The following is a 16,947-nucleotide window of genomic DNA, read 5'->3' as shown; positions in this document are numbered from 1 at the left end:
TTCTGACTGACAAGCTGAAATGCTTGCACAGACGGAATGATTGGAAGAGCATCATGTTGAATTCCACCCCAAGTAGTTTTTCAAATAGAAATATAAAGTTAAATCAAAAAGTACTTGTTAAATAATGCCAGTGGGTGTACAGAATGCTTTCCTTCTCCCTCCTTTCCTATGTTCCTTTTACTAAGTCTACTTGGATCTCATTGTATACAACTAAAATATTATTCTCTTTATGCATTTAAAAAGTTTTGTTTTCTCCCTCTCCAGTCCCTGGTGTGGACATAGGACTGTAAAACTGTTTAACTTGTTTCACTATTGACAGAAATAGGAAAAAAATTTTTTTTGCTATTCAACCTTAAAAAATTGATTTGGACTTTGAAGAAACAGGTTTGGCAATATTTGGTTTTAAAAATATGCCCAATATGGTTTACAAAAGGAGAATGGAGCGCATTTAATATAAAAGTTTCCTGCTGGTTTACAGGAAGGAAATAATTTACAATCTCATTGTGTAAAGGATTGTGCAGGGCTCCCCTGTGCATTTAGAGAACTGTATGTCTGAGCGTAATGAAACCCATAGCATATGAATCTAGTGCCCAAATATAACTTGAAGTTTTTAAGCTTTTTCATTTAGGAGTTCAGTGGAGAAAGAAAAAGAGAGAATAAAAGCTCGTGGTACCTAGGGCAGAACAAGTACTTTGCAAGAATAACCCCTGGAGGCAGGGGAACCTTTGTAAAGTAAAAAGGAGTTGGTTCATTTATCTTTCCTCATCTCCCTTTCCAGACCATCAGTGTGCCACAAACTGTTAGCATAAGTATATACTGAGATAGTAGGTCTAATATTTTTTAATGCATATTGTAAAGGTTTTGAGTAACTTTTGTCTGCAGAACATCACAAGTCCTTCTGTAATTAAGGCTGCAGTCCTGTTTCCACTTTCCTGGAACTTTGTCCCATTGAACTCAGTTGGACCTAGATGTTTATAGGATTGCACTGTAAGGCATTCTTTGCACAGACTGTAAACTGATAGGCATTCAGAGATGGTCTTTGTATGCATCTTTCTTAAGCCACAAGACTTAAAATAAAAAAATACAGTGGTACCTCGCAAGACGAATGCCTCACAAGACAAAAAACTCGCTAGATGAAAGGGTTTTTTGTTTTTTGAGCTGCTTCGCAAGACGATTTTCCCTATGGGCTTGCTTTGCAAGACGGAAACGTCTTGCATGTTTGTTTCCTTTTTCTTAACACTGCTAATACAGTTGCGACTTGACTTCGAGGAGCAACTCATAGAATGTGGTGTGGTAGCCTTTTTTTGAGGTTTTTAAAGACTTTGGTGATTTTTGAAGCTTTTCCAAAACTTTCCCGACACCGTGCTTCGCAAGACGAAAAAAATCGCAAGGCGCAAAACTCGCAGAACGAATTAATTTCGTCTTGCGAGGCACCACTGTAAAAAAATGGTGCTTGTGGGTTGCTGTAAAATTTGTTCAGTACTGCAGAACCAAGTCCCAAATTTGAAATTATGTACTATAAAATAAAATAAAAATCCCCAAAATGCAATTGCTATGGAAAACAAGTGCTAGTACAATTATAACTATATATTTGGATTTCTCTTTTGTTCTGGTTAGTGTTAGATCAAAGGCTATTTATTTACTGTGCCTTTTCAGCTGTGAGAGCTAGAAATCTAGGTCAAGATTGAATGTTGCAAAATTGGGCATCCACTAGTGCAACAAGGCTTCTCTTTCCTTTCTTCCTCAGTAACCCCTTAGGTGACCCCAAAATCTGATCCAGAAGGCTGAGAGACCCCCTGGAGCAGATTTTGAGGGTACAGTATATGGGGGACTAGAGGGGAGGAGAGAAACTGAAAGTCCTGTTGTACCTCGCACTTGTTGGCCTGCCCCCTGGCTCCTGATCTAGTTCTTCCAACTCCGCCGGCAACTGCCTCAGAGATACTGCTGGCACCAGGGAAGGAACTGATGAGTGGGGAAGGTTCCTCCTCACTGGTGCCATGGAACCCCACAACTCACTGGACTATTTCCCCAAATCCTCCTCCTCACTCTCCCACTCCTCTGCCTGCACATCCCCTCTCCCCCCAACCCCTTCATCCTCCAACTCCTGCCAGTCTCTTGATATGAAGCAGTCTTTTAGATATTTGGGGTGTTTAGGGCTTTTAACACAAGCACCTTGAATTGGTCCTAGAAACAAACTGGCATTCAACGCAGCTGTACTAAAATAGAGGTTGTATGAGATCTAAATGGAACCCCAGCCAGTAATCTGACCTCTGCGTTTTGGAGACATTTAGGTTTTTGAGTCATCTTCAAGGGCTGCTGCACATAGACTGCATTGCAGCAATGCAATCTGCAAATAACCAGAGCATGGAGTACTGTTCAGAAGGGGCCATAGTTGGTGGGCCAGCCAGAGGTGGGAAAAGGCACTCCTAGCCACCTGAGCTCCCAGTGGCAATGTTGAATCCAAGCGGACCCCAAAGCTGTGGACCCGCTCCTTCCAAGGGAGTGCAACCCCATACAGAACAGGCTGTCTTGCCACTTACTGGACATGAGAACACTGGACACATAATTCCTCTGTCATTTCAGGCTTCAGCTTCAATAAATTTGGAAAATTTGGGAAACTTGATTGAAACTCCTGAAATTTATCAGGAAGCCTAGGGCCGGTGATGTACTAGACATTATGAAAGGCACTTTATACATAAAAACTAACAGAATATTTGATCATAGCTCCGTCAGTACAGCATGAGATTCTTCATCTCAGGGGCATGGGTCTGAGCCCCACATTGATCAAAATAATTCTTGCTTTGCAGGGGGTTGGAATAGATGATCCTTGTGGTCCCTTCCAAATACAGTTCTACATTTAGATGGAAATTGCTAGAGAGAGAATTCAGCCAAGGTTATGTGTTTTTTAAAAACAGCAAATCTGTGTATGTAGGAAAATAAGAACGTAGTCAAACCTGTCCAAGAAAGCACTTTAAAATGGGTCGCCCCCCCCCTTTCATCTAAAGAACAGTTAATTGTATATTTTGAATGGAATCCAAATACGCCCAGATGTATACTATGGTCACTCCTATATGCACCTGAGAGGATCTACTTATTTCCTTTCCCATTTGTAGCCCCTCAACCTGCATTGCATACAACTATGGAAAAGCCTCTGAATTTCAGCAGTTGCTTTTCAGAGGGCACAGGGAGAATGGAGAAATTGAAATGACCCCATGTGTGCACAAAAGACCAGCCCGTGTGCAGTTAAATGTGTGCCATTTGAGGCATATTTTTGTTTGTTTTTTATCTCATAGATATACCCTTTCAAATATGGATACAACATTTGAGGGAACACCAGAAGATGTCACTGTTGTGGATGCTGTTTCTTTAAGACGACAGGTAATTAAAATGCTTCAACTATTATAGTGGAGGTTTGTATGCCTCTTTCCAGTTTAGTCAATGCAGAATGTAGTAAGATTAAGAATGTAAGTTCCGAGGGGGGGGGGGTTAAATTTGGAAGTCTGAATACCACAACTTTTTCTGTGGCATGATGATACAATTTCTTTTCTTTGAATGTTAATATGTCTATGAATAAAGCTTTGTGAATTCTCAACTCAGAAACATTCTAATATTATATAGGAACTAAATAGTGCATACATGATTGAAGGGAGAGGAATTGAGAAAGAAGAACCCACTTGGATGGAAAATATCCAGGGGTGAGGTGTGGCTGCCAGTCAATGTGTTTAAGGTTTAGTTTAATGGTAAACAAACAAACAAACAAACCATGCAGCAGAATGGAATCTGTTTTGTTTTGTATGTTCTGTATCTTATTTTTCTGTTAGGTTTCTATTCTCTTTTACTGGTTTTAAGCAGCTGAATTGATTTGCTTGCTTTCCATACTTGTTTTGGTTGTATTGTGATTTATTTATACTATATTGATACATGGGCGCAGGGCCATGCTAATCTTCTCTGTATCGTTCCAATTTTAGTATAAGTGCTGCTGGAGCGAGCACATACATGGGCCTATTTGCATATCATAGTAAGTCATAAACCACGGCTTAGTGTGAATGAGTAAGGTGCTAGCGCATGCTGCTTAGATGCTCCTGTTTTTTTCTGTCCTAGATGGATACCTATCAAAGTTGGCACACAGACTCTCCACCTCTAAAATGAGAGATCCAGCCCACACATTTTTTGCATTTAAAAAGGATGAGATGTAGACTGGAAGGACAAAAATCAGAAATGGAAACTGAAATTTTCCATTGTGAATTTGCCAGAAGTAGGGATTTCTAAATCCAGCATTGATATAGGTATAAAGAGCCAGGGTTTTGAGGCTGGAATCCATGTGTGTGGCATCAATGTACAGAAATATTCTACTGTATTAACAAGAACTGCAGACTTCCATTACTAAGTCCCCCATGTGAGCAGACCTTTGGGGTGAGAAGTGATACAAATCTGAAGTACATGAACGAGAAAAGTCTTGAAATAATTAGTAAACTTATAGTAAGCACTAAAATTGAAAAGCATTTCCTTTCTCTTTCTTTTTTAGATAATTAAACTTAATCGTCGTCTACAACTTCTGGAAGAAGAAAACAAAGAGCGTGCTAAACGAGAAATGATCATGTACTCAATTACTGTAGCTTTCTGGCTACTAAATAGTTGGCTTTGGTTTCGGCGCTAGAAATGGTCACAGTACTTCAGAAGTTTTGTCAGTGGAGAAACATATAGAGAATTTGCAAAGTCCTTTGTTTCATTCTCTGAATTGTATGGTGATTTAGGATCCATGCACTGGATATTTCTGACACAGTAAACAGCTGTAACATAACTTTACAATGTTAAAGGGATGCCTGGATGATTGTGTATATATTTTCAGAATTGTTGTATCATCCTATTATCTTCCTTTTGCATGACATGTACATTTGCATTGAATTATTTTGCAAAGGGAATTGCCTCCAGATAACAAAGGTATACTGCAGACAGTTCTCTCTTGTGTAGATAGAAACAACTGGGTTTTGGAATTACCTGCAAAATGGCCTAACTTATAGTTTCTCATTGTTATTCCATAATTAAATGTCGCACCTTTATAGTTCACCTTATTGCACTTGTTTTATTTTAGCCAAATTTCAGGTAGTAGAGCAGCAGATTAAAAAGCATCCTGAGTATCTCTCATTCAAGCACATGTACATATTGACTAAAATACATTCTTTGCTAAAATAAGTCAGCAGATTATCCAGAGGTGTGTGTAAGATGTATTTGAGCTTTAATTTTGCAATGTTTTTTCTAAAAAAAAGATGGTTTTTAAGCAAATCTGTCCATGAGTGATCTTAAGATTATGGAACAAAGTACCAATGTAATGTATTTAATAAAAGTCAGCCCAAAGCAGTATTTAATTTCTTATTTTTCCAATTAACTGTAACTTTTGCCCTTTGGATGTGTGGAGCATACAAAAAAGCTTTTATATCTCTCAGTCTAGATCAATATACTGCATCTAAAATCACCACTCCCATTATTGATTGTATTTTTTTGCTTGCTCGTAGATTTCTATTCAATCCAACCATTTGCACAACTCTTATTTTCTTACATTAATACACACTTTATGTTGGATTTTAAAATATCTGTCTTCTTTAGGCAAATAAAAACAAATGGACATGAAAAGTATTTGTTTGGGGTGAGGTGGAATTAAGCCCTGCTCCTAAATACTTTTATGAGTAAAAGCTAGGTGAGCTGAGTGCTAAAATCTTTAATAATGGTGTATGCTAATTTGCTTAAATATCAGTGTGATAGGCACAAATGCACAGCTGGATAGCCACTTTGCACAATGGGAATGCTTCTTGTCTTCCCATATCCCCCATGCCCTTCAAAATCAGATCTGAAGAGTTGGGGAGTAGGCAAATGTGTGTGTGACAGGCTGCAGAAGGAAGGAAATGAAGTATTGTTGCATAAGTGGAAATCCTGTGCCTCACTGGATTTCACCCTTAGTTTCCAAATTGAAAGTGGAAGGCACCAAAAGACATCAGGCAGAACTGTGTTTGGAGGTATCCCTATACAAAATCCAAATTGGTGTGTTACCAGCAGTGAGTAAGTAAAGTGGATGAAGGTGTTTGCAGGGCAAATAGCTTGGCAAAGGAACCAAATAGTAGATTTTCTACATATGCTTATAGGTTCTAGTAATAGGCTTTCTTAAAGTTAAGAATGAAGGGAAAGGTGGAAGTAAAATTTTGCAACTTAGTCATGCTGTTTCTTTGTTCACCCTACCCCATTTTTAAATAGTGTGTGAAGTGAGATACTGCCCATAATGTGAACTTTCAGCTATTTCACCACTAGTATGGGAGAAGCAGCGAAAGAAGCACACATTTTTTGTTTCATTCTTTTTTATGGAAGTTAGACAAGACCTTACAACATTTCTCCAGTAATAACAGGACAGGAATTGCCTGACTCCACTCTTAAGAGTTAAGTCCATTGCTTGTTGTTGTTTAGTTGTGTCCGACTCTTCGTGACCCCATGGACCAGAACACGCCAGGCACTCCTGTCTTCCACTGCCTCCCGCAGTTTGGTCAAAGTCCATTGCTACCTAGTGACTAAACTCGGTAATGATGCAGCTACTCTGATGTGCAAGACAGATCAGTTAGCATCTGCAGCCCTTGGCCTGCTTTGCATGTCATGCTTTATTCTTGGCTACAGCTAATGGTTAGTGACGAAAGTGCTTAACAATCCTGGGCCTGGACAACACATTTGACTGAGCTCAGTATGGGGTAAGAGGAAGAAAGATTGAGGAGGATAAATGCAGCTGCAGGCTCCTCTCCACAAGTCTGCACATTCATGTCCCAGTAAACCATAGTTTAGCTTACCATGATGTTTGAACTAAGCCATTGCTTATGGCTAAAAGAAAAAGAGTTAATAAGCTTTGTTCAGGATAGTTGTGGGAGCACTGTAGCAGAACTCTGCAATATTTGTAAATTACTTGCTTTGGCTGAGGAGAACCAAGACCATGACTATTAGTCCTGGCCAAATTGGATGCACATTTTATTCCCAAACGTAATGTATTTTGATCAAAACAAACCTTTTCATAAAGAACTCGGGAACTCTCAGATGTTGCTGACTCATTTGTTAGAAGCCTGTATAAAGTAACTAAAGCACGAGTTTGGGGATTGAAACAAAGCACCTTTTAAGATAGGCCTTTGCCTCGAATCTCAGGCAGTTAATAGTGATGTAGGTAATAGAATCTCAAGGTAATAGTGATGACAAGGCCAGGAAAGTTGATTAAAACTCATGTTGGAGAGCAATAGCACCCAGGAACCGATCCAGGGCCTACACAGCCATTCCCAATTCATATGTTAACAAAGAAATAGTTGAGATATCATCAGTGTACACTGTGCTCCAGATCTAATCACTTCCTACAGATGTTAAATAGCATTACAGACAAGATATGCAATGCTATCCTCTGGAACGGTTCTTGAAGATAAGACCTCATCTGAAGATCACAGCGTGGTTCACAACCTAAATACACAAAATGAGAACATAAAATACATAATAAAACAAACAAAAGCAAACCAGTAACCACACTCCCAAAAACTATTCAAAAGTTTTCCACTTCCTTCTATATCAAACAATTTTACTTAAAACAACTCAGAAAGGCTTACATTCATCACCCGGTGTTTTTTGTCAGTCCTCACTGCAGCCCAGTGAGGCTGACAGATAAGGACAGTCTGAAGACCACCAAATAAATTTATGGCTGAGCAAGGATTATAAATCTGGAACTGCCCAGTTTAAGCCCAGATTTCTGGCCTCTTTCTCTGTATTGCCCTTCATCTGAAGATCACATGGCAATTCACAACGTAAGAAAGCAAAACGAGAACACAAATACATAGTGGAACAAAAGCAAATTGATAAGACACAAACATGTTTAAAAGGCCATAGAACGTTAATCAACCTCTGGACCTCCCAAGGAGGCACATGAAGAAGCGCCTCAGAAGATGGTCTTAGGATCCAGGTCGGATCAAATGGAGAGAGAGGCAATCCTTGAAATATTACAGCCCTGAGCCGTATAAGGTTTTATCGGTAAAAACCAGCACTTTGAATTGGGCCTGGGAACTAACAGCCAGAGCTATCAAGCCAGGATCGGTGAAATATGCTCAAACCATCCTGCCCCGCTGAGCAACTTGGCCGCTTGAATTCTGCACCAGCTGAAGTTTCCAAACCACCTTCAGTGATCCAACCAGTGCCAGATTTACGTATAAGCTAAACAAGCTATAGCTTAGGAACCCACTTTCTTGGGGCCCCCAAAAAAACTTAAAGGGAAAAAAACCACTGGATGTACATTTCCAAAATACAAGATAAAAAACAAATAAAATAAAACCTACATACAGCAACAGTGTTTTGTGTTGTGTAGGCTCCTATGATGTAAGTAATGGGCCCCGCCTGCTAGCCTGCTCCCTAAAATATCACTGGTTTGCTCATTTCTATATATAGAGTGCCTACATTCTGCATGGACTGGTTGCATGGCAACATGTGCAAATGGCTTTAGATACCTATTAGGTCCATAAATTACCACATAGCATACTGTATATTCAACACAAAAAACAGCAACAATTGGTTGTTGACAAAGGACAGCTGGACATATAAAGGGCCCCATTACCTTCAATAATTTAGGGCCTTATCAAACCTAAATCTGGCCCTGAATGCAACCTAGAGGTTACCAGACCATCGGGAACACTGGCTATCCCAGTCCAGATGAGGACCACCGTGGCCACACGTCATTCGCCTTCACCTGTTCGTAGGAGCAAACCTGCCCTACACTTTTCTCATTCACCTTTCTACAGCTAGGGGAAAAAACCCAGTCCCGAACTTGGCCGGAACAGAAAACGAAGCAGCGCTTGTTTCCGGACGGCGGGGCGACCGGTGCGCCTGGTCCCCCGCTCCTTTCCCTCCCTGCCTGACTCCCTTCGATGGAAAATGGCGTCCGCGCTGCTTCGGCCTCTGCTCCTTGAGGGCTCCCACCGCTTACTCTCTGCCGCGCCGGGACGTGTCGCGCTCCGCTCTCAGCCGCGCCGAGATAAGCAGCGTTGGGTCCGCGCGTATGTGGAACAGCAGCGGCTGCTCGAGACCCCGAGGCCCCGGTGAGAGAAGAGTGGGAGAAGGAGGATGCCTGTTGGGAGGACGGAGGCTTAGAAATAGCGGGGACGAGGGCTGCTCGCTCTTTCCGCCCGTCTCCTTCCCTAAGGCAGAGCTTTGACCGTCGGCTAACGAGCGTCCCTCGCCGAGTAGGACTGCTGCCTTCGCTTGCTTCTGGGGTTGAGGAGAAATCAGGAGCCGAAAGGGTTTCTTTGGCGGGATGCGTGTCAGAAACTCTGGAAAGGAAGAAAGGAACGTGGGAATGGCAGGGTTTGTCCCCCCCCCCCAAAAAAAACAGGTTGTTTCAAACAGCCCCGTCTTATCTCTTTGCCGGGCTTGCAAAGTGACTTCTTTTGAGGAGGTGGGCTGGCGAGAGAGACGGGTTGCGCGGTCAGTCGTGGAGTGTTTATTTTTAGTTATTTTAATTAATTAATCTCATTAAAAAAACAATTTACCACTTGATTGTAGGGGGGGGGGGAGAGAGAGAAGCCTCAAGGCTGCTTACGAAAAAATAATAAGGTTATATCTCTAAAACCTCCACAGCCGTAATTTGAAACATGCAGGAAGTTAAAGAGCATGATAACGTAAATTAATACTCATGCATTTTTTCTAAACCTGTGGATAGGCTTGTCTAAATAAGAATGTCTTCAGCAGACACCAGGGCCAGTGCCAGCCTGATACTGGTTGGTAAAAAAATGGTAGGGAAGGAGGGCTGTCAGTGTCTGAAATGAGAGGCTCCCCATATGTTTAAGAGTGCATGGGTGTAACTGGGATTTATTTTAGGGAGGGGCAGGCTTTATGTGTGGGGGGCAAAACTGAGTTATCTGCGACACAATTGGTCAGTTAAGTCTTTTTATTTATTTACTTGCAGGGGGCAGCCCCCCACCGCTGGCTACGCTAATCTAATAGTGTGTACTGTATATATTGGCTCTGTATATATTTGCATCCACAAAGGCTTCAAGGTGGCTCCCGCCCCATTACATAAGTTTTGGGGGACCAGAGAACACTTATAGTCAGATGCATGGAATATCAACTTGAGTTGAGATGACTGGTTTTTCAATCAGAACCATAGCTCATCACAATACAATGGACGCTCGGGTTGCGAATGTGATCCGTGCGGGATGCACGTTTGCAACCTGCAGCGTTCGCAACCCGCGCCTGTGTACGCGTGGGTTGCAATTCGGCGCTTATGCGCAAAGTGCGATTTAGTGCTTCTGCGCATGCGCGACCCCCGAAACCTGGAAGTAACCCGTTCTGGTACTTCTGGGTTTCGGCGGTCCAAATCCCAAAAAAACGGAACCTGAAGCGTCTGTAACCCAAGGTATGACTGTATAGAATAAAAAAAGCCATAAATCATCATGGTTCAAAATGCTATAATGAGGGGATAGGTAAAACTGCAATTGAGTATAATCTATAAAAAGTGACTTAATTGAAAATTTGTAGTCAGCCCTTCAAATGGCATACTAACCAACTGGCTAAGCTGGACTTACTTGCCACACGTGTTCCAAATTTTAGTTTGTAAGTAACTATTGACCATAGTGAAAAATACATGGATTTCTCCATTATGGACTAAAAGTCAATTATTTCCAATAAAGCAATTCATCATTCACTTACATTTAGCCAGTAGTTAAATACCTGCTGAGGACTCATGATGAGGATTCAAAGTAAGGATGCAAAGTAGAGCAGAGTGATATAAGGAAAAGGTTAAGAAACACTATACTGTATTGCTTGAGAGTGTTTTTTCATTCTTGATCTGTGGGAAGAGGCATGGTGTCACAGTGAGGCAACTCCAGCAGTATGACACTGCAAAGGCTTTCAGGATGTTTGACAGGGAGTGCAAAGTAGGCAGGAGTTAAACAAGCCAACCGCATGAAACAAGCCAAGATCTGTTTGATTGTATGTGGGGTGACTTGTCCTTGTTTAATAAACAATGACTTGATTAACAATAGTTTCACTTTGGCTTCGCAGGATGTGTAAACCAGACCGAAGCATTTGATTTCTACATGAATTTTATGCCTGCCTTTTCACCACTTTGTTCAACATTAGATAGTTTACCCTTGCATAAATTAATGTACAGTAAATTAAAGCTTACGTAATTAAAGATAGTGGGTGATATTCAACTAAGTCATAATAAGAGTAGAGCCATTGAAATTAAGGGACTATGGGTAATACCATTCAAAGTTCATCAGATTCTCTCTTCCCAAAATGTTAAAGCTAACAGCAAATAACTTGTCTTATTGGGCATAATGCATTATTAAGCTTTACATTCTTGCACTCAAGGTTTTCCTAAACTGTCAGAAACAAAACATGGAACAATTGGGAATGTAATATTTGTTTTGTAAAATCTAGTTCAGAATGATCGGCTAGAGTTGGGATGGACAATCTGTGGTGGGACTCCATCAGCCCCAGCTGGCATGACCAATAGTCATGGATAATGAGGGTTGTAATCCGACAACATAGCAGGGCCACAGGTTCTCCATCCCATTCAAATGCCTATCATTATTGTTTTCTTGCTTTTTGTCCTTATTTAGCTCTGAGAAACCTAACTGGGATTACCATGCAGAAATACAGGCTTTTAGCCACCGATTACATGAGAAGTTTTCATTGGAATTCCTCAAAACTGCATTTGTTAACCGTTGTTATATTAAACAAGAAGAGTCGAGACGCCAAGAACTGGGACTAGACAAAGAAGCAATTGCCCTTAATCTCAAGGATAATAATGAACTTTCTCTGAAGGGTATCTCTTTTTCACGATCTTACCTCACGCGATGCTTGGAAGAAGCCTATCCAAAAATTCCACAAGCTGGCATTGAGGCACTTGTTAACTTTCTTACCAGTGAGGAATTAGTGTCTTACTTGGCCAGAAACCTGTCTCTACAAGACTTCACACTTTGCGCAGAATTTCCTGTGCCACCTAATGTGCTTCAGAAGACTTTCTTTGCTGTAATAGGAGCATTGCTTCAAAGTAGTGGCTCTCAGAGAACAGAAATCTTTGTGAGGGTAAGTTATTGTGCAGTATAACATTGTTATGTATAGCGTAATTAATAGTTCTTTGGCACCCATCCAGGACTACAGTGCTCTCTTTGTCATAACACTTAAAGGAATGATAAATTGCATTCTGCTGCCCAAGCATATAGTGTGTAATCTCCTACAACCATCCTCTTAGCTTTAACTCCATGTGTGTGAAGTAAACAATGCTGCAAGCAGCTTATGGCAGGAGTGTTTGTAAATTGTGCCCAAGAAAACCAATGTTGCACCTAGAAAATAGAACCTATATTACATTATATATTACTGTATTACCCAAGTTGTAGTTGGGAACTGCCCTGAGATCTACAGATATAGAAATTAAATTAATAACAATATTAATAATAATTCAGGATAAGTTAACCTTTATGACCCAGTCTTCTTTTGGCATGGTGCTTTCATGCATTGATATCACTCCAACTTACTTTTGAGAATTGGATGATACAAAATACTAACAGGGATTTTAAACTGTATTATTTTTAAAATGTTAAATGAAGCATTAAGGTTTGGAAGAGACAAAGGCCTGCATACGTACATGTCAGGGAACTGCCATCGGCTCAGGGACGAGAGGGGAAAAGCCGGGTGGATTACAGAGAGCCCCCAAAGATTGTGGGAAGCAGCACTTCCTCAGCGGAGTAGAGTAACCACGTCTCCAGTGGAGAGGAGCTTCAGGGCTTGGAGGAGGCAAGGCGGTGCCAGGACACCTTGCCTGGGCAAAGCGGGGAGGAGAGAGGTCCTCCGTTACCCACGCCCTCCCTGCGCAGTAGGCTTCCACACCGAGAGGGGAGGTGCAGATTGGGCGTCAAGAAACCACTCTGCTGGGGAAGGTTTAAGGACCGCCCACTCACAGATTCTGCCAGTGAATGAGCGAGCCACGGAATAGTGGCGCTCTGCATGGTGAAGGGTTTTTGGCACCAATAACGAGGCTTTACAGCCGACCAGGGAGGCATTTGCCTGATTGCTCTTGAGTAACCCCCTGATATCCTTACAGCATATTTAATACAGACATCTGAAAACTGGAGAGCTCCCACTGCTAATTACAAAGCATGCATATCCAGCTATATTAGTAGAACTTTAATAGTGTTATGGCATTGTTTATTAGTCTGCTTACAGCATGCACATGTTTGACTACTGCAGTAAATAGGGCTCTGGCCTGAGTTCGGGGCAAGGCACTTCACAAATATGTGGTTGTGTCTTTGCACTGCCTTCAGGGGTCAGAAGGGCCACTAGCTTAACTACCTCTGTCCTTTTAGTGGGTGATTTCAGAGAACATGTGATATAACTAGCAGGCTGTCTTGTATGCTTGATGTCTTTATCTGCATGCAGGCCTGTTGGTGGGAACAGGCACCAAATCGTAATGACTGGCTTTCTCTGTCCCCCAAAGAGGGATGCAACGTGTTCATCTCAGCTGCATTAATCTACAAGAAACTTTTTCCTATTAATCTGCAAATAAAAAATGTCCTTGATTGTGAAGTGTCTTGAGAGGCATACTTAGTTCATTAGAAACAGCATGATGTATCAGCAGTTAGCCTTTGAAAGAAATACAGAGATGTATCCAACTAGGTTCTACTCAGAGCAAGCTAGTCATGCATTCATTAATTTTAGTGGATCTACTCAGAATATGACCAACATTGGATACAACCCATAGCCACGTAATCCTTAACAGTTCTGTTTGACTTTAAAGGATTGTATGTTTTTATTTCTTAACATTTATTTTAAAATATTAATCTGTGCTCTGTATTACTCCCAGCCTGTTGGCTACCAAGTTTTTCTGTCTTTGAACAATTAGAATTAACAAGATACATTTATAACCATGGCTCTTTGTAACAATCATTATCAATTAAAAATACATACCAGGAATCAAAGTGAATTGACATCTGAAAATTTTTCATTTTTATATTCAGGACTTCTTTATTCCTCAAATGATAGGAAAAGATCTGTTTGAGATGTGGAATGTTATGAACCCAATGGGCTTGCTGCTGGAGGAACTGGCCAAGAGGAATGTATCTGCTCCAGAACCAAGACTAACTCGACAGTCAGGAGCTAGCACTGTACTGCCCTTGTACTTCGTTGGATTGTATTGGTTAGTAAGACCTGAGTCTGGTTTGAATGACCTTACTGGCTGTGTATTGTGAGATCATACCAGTCCTGCTTCTAGGCCCACAGGTTGTATGTGTGGATGTTGCATTTGAATCGGTGCATGAAATATATCACAGCCTAAGCCCTGACCATGCAATCAATGTAATCTGGGAATCAACCATGGCATATTGGTGAGTCAAATGTGATGCCCTCACAAGTAGATCTGCTAGGGCCTGTGATGTGGCATTGGCACTCCTAGCGGGCACTTCTATCCCATTTAGTTGGTAAGATGACCAGAACTGGCTTTTTATCTAGTCACATGTTTTGCTAAGGTGTGAGATGCATCTTATAAAGAAGCTACATGCTTCTGTTAGTTTCCACTCTCCAAAAATGTTAGGTATCAGTGTACCAATAAATCTTTCAGCTTGGCAGTTGTACAAGAAATGTGTGTCAGACTGTTCTGACAGGAGGAGACTTGTCTGGCATTCTTTAGCCTGATTCACTGTTCACTTCCTTGAAATGTCAGTACAGAAAGTGTAATGTCAAAATGTTAGGTTGCTGTGAATGCCTCAGATTTAGTCTGATGTATTTTTAATCTTTAAAAGGGAGGAGGAGAGAATTTAATTACATAACCAAGCTTTTGTCTTGACTTTATCTTAGTCCTACTATCGGCTTTGTTATCACTACTGTTTTATAGTTCATTCCTATCTCCTTGTCTTCTCTGAATGCTTGGAGTAATCTTACAAATTCAATTCTTGGTTGTATAAACACGACTGTTGTTTATTTCCTGCCAAGTACTTAACTGGACTTCATTCTGAATTTGTTAGATCTTGTTACTCAGCATGTAAGTTGAGGCTCAGTGAATTAAAATTGCCTGTGAATATTTATCACATGGCCCATTGGGACTTGGACATACAACTTAGGAAAAATGAAGGCAGTATTGTTGTTTCCTTCTATATTGTCATATATACATAGTAAATGTTGTTTCTGTGCATTCTGGCTTCCATCATGGTGTTCTGTTGCACCAGAAGCGGTTTAGTCATGCTGGCCACATGACCTAGAAAGCTGTCTGTGGACAAACGCTGGCTCCCTTGGCCTGAAAGTGAGATGAGTGCTGCAACCCCATAGTAGATTTTGACTGGACTTAACTGTCCAAGGGTCATTTACCTTATTTACCTTTATATATATGCACAGTATTAATAAATTAATTAAGACTTCTCATAAAAGTATTTCTTCTTTTTCAGTGATAAGAAGCTTCTGGCAGAAGGTACTGCTGAAACAATATTAGCAGCTGAAGAAGAGGCTGCACGTGTAGCCCTGCGGAAACTTTATGGGTTTACTGAGAACAGAAAGCCATGGGATTATTCTTCTCCAAAATGGGAGCAGAAAGCAGAAAATGCTATTAGCAGCAATTAGGCAGAAAAGGTCACTTCTTATGTGTGCAAGAATGCTACATTTTAGAAGAACAAGATTTAATGAGTGAACTATTAAGAAACTAAGATTTTGAAAATACCAGTTTCCCTTACTGCTAATAAACATGTTTGTGGTACATATTTTTTTCTACTACTTCATGCATTATGGTGTGCTGAAAGCTCTGTTAGACCTTGTGTTGCATAGGCTCAGAGCAAGGGTGGAGTACTGAGGGAACTCTACAATACAAAATGCTAGTATAATATTTAGGCCAACACTGCATTTCAGATTCCCCTATAGCATAAAATTAACTCATAAATAGGAGTTATATAACAGCTAGTACTGACTCTGTCTTCTGAACATCTATGTGTCACAACAACTTTCAAAAGCTACCCAGCTGTATATATTTTCTCATATTACAAGGAACAAAAAAGGGAAGAAAATCTGCTTTTAATTTATTCATGTATCCCAAAGAATCAATATAGTCCATTATCCCAGTCTCTAGAGTCATCTATTTCCATTACTTCCAAAACCCATTATGAAAAATATCTGCTAATTTCATCAGGCATGCTTAGCATTAATGGAACTGAGTAAAAAGCTACAACAAACATGTTAACCTTTGCATCCCATTTTTCTTTCCCTTCTACTTAAAATTCCTCTCGGTTGATTAAATCTGTTTGAAAAAAAGAGTAATCAATATGTAGCAATGATTCACATGAGCTACTGTCTTCAGCATTCCTTTCATTGTGGAGAGAGGCCAGTTCTTCATTCCATTGTACTCTGTTTATTTGAATTCCCATACTTGGAAGAGAAGATAATATATCTCTCTTGAAGGGGAAGTAAAACTGAGATTGTGTCATCTTCCTTGATTACTCAGTGAATTCATGACTGTGTATAGTTTTATGACCAGGTCCAAGTTCTGCATTCCAGTGGGCAATGCTGGTTTGCAACACATTCTTAAAAAGGCTTCACTCAGTTTCAAACAATGTTCCCTTTTGCTACTTGCCTGTTGTGTGCTTCTGCAAATTTCTACTGGACTATTACTGTGTATGCATCTCTCACTGGAATGAACAAGAATTGTGCAAGACCAAGCATTCCAATGGAGCATGCAAAAATATATTTGCCACTGTGCTATGCACATAGGGATTTAGAAATGAAAATGACAGCTGATCATAGCTTTCAAAAAACATTAACCCATGCCCAAGCATGCTTTTAGTTCCTGGTTTTTTATTCTGAAAATGGAATGCATTTGTGGCATTAAAACCTTGAATTAGCTTCTTAAAGTGAAAGTAAATGTTAATTCTAAAAGCTGCTATTAGCTATAGAGAGCTTTTAGAGAGCAATTCT

At 40.5% G+C, this 16,947-nt stretch overlaps 2 protein-coding genes and 1 long non-coding RNA gene across 10 annotated transcripts in view; 2 read left to right on the top strand and 1 right to left on the bottom strand.

The window, feature by feature from the left end:
• Positions 1–5,361, top strand: part of MFF (mitochondrial fission factor) — a 29,902-nt gene extending 24,541 nt beyond the window's left edge. For all 8 annotated transcript variants that reach the window (XM_081192443.1, XM_081192439.1, XM_081192436.1 and 5 more), the window contains 2 exons: positions 3,294–3,378; positions 4,526–5,361. In XM_081192443.1, the coding sequence (XP_081048569.1) occupies positions 3,294–3,378; positions 4,526–4,657 (217 nt within the window). In that variant the 3' untranslated portion in view covers positions 4,658–5,361. The remainder of the gene's footprint in view (positions 1–3,293; positions 3,379–4,525) is intronic.
• Positions 5,362–6,623: 1,262 nt separating this feature from the next.
• LOC308586161 lies at positions 6,624–8,750 on the bottom strand. The gene is made up of 2 exons (XR_014007750.1): positions 8,612–8,750; positions 6,624–7,473 (listed from the first exon to the last, which is right to left on the bottom strand). It is a non-coding gene; the product is annotated as an uncharacterized lncRNA (long non-coding RNA).
• Positions 8,751–8,895: 145 nt separating this feature from the next.
• Positions 8,896–15,743, top strand: MRPL44 (mitochondrial ribosomal protein L44). Its single transcript, XM_081192435.1, has 4 exons — positions 8,896–9,092; positions 11,619–12,087; positions 14,016–14,194; positions 15,435–15,743. The coding sequence occupies exons 1-4, from the start codon at positions 8,929–8,931 to the stop codon at positions 15,604–15,606; spliced, it is 984 nt and encodes a 327-aa protein (XP_081048561.1). The 5' UTR covers positions 8,896–8,928; the 3' UTR covers positions 15,607–15,743.
• The last annotated feature ends 1,204 nt before the right edge of the window (positions 15,744–16,947 follow it).

Source organism: Podarcis bocagei (assembly GCF_964188305.1).
Source record: "Podarcis bocagei genome assembly, chromosome: 4".
Taxonomy (NCBI): Eukaryota; Metazoa; Chordata; class Lepidosauria; order Squamata; family Lacertidae; genus Podarcis; species Podarcis bocagei.
The sequence above is the reverse complement of the archived record's forward strand: the minus strand, read 5'-3'. Positions and strand labels throughout refer to the sequence as shown.

What these genes read in the sequence shown, in the direction of transcription:
- MRPL44 (XM_081192435.1), top strand. Translation starts at nt 8,929, where the DNA reads ATGGCGTCCGCGCTGCTTCGGCCTCTGCTCCTTGAGGGCTCCCACCGC. An exon ending in CTCGAGACCCCGAGGCCCCG is followed by an intron (nt 9,093 to 11,618) that starts GTGAGAGAAGAG and finishes GTCCTTATTTAG; the next exon opens with CTCTGAGAAACCTAACTGGG. An exon ending in GAACAGAAATCTTTGTGAGG is followed by an intron (nt 12,088 to 14,015) that starts GTAAGTTATTGT and finishes TTTTATATTCAG; the next exon opens with GACTTCTTTATTCCTCAAAT.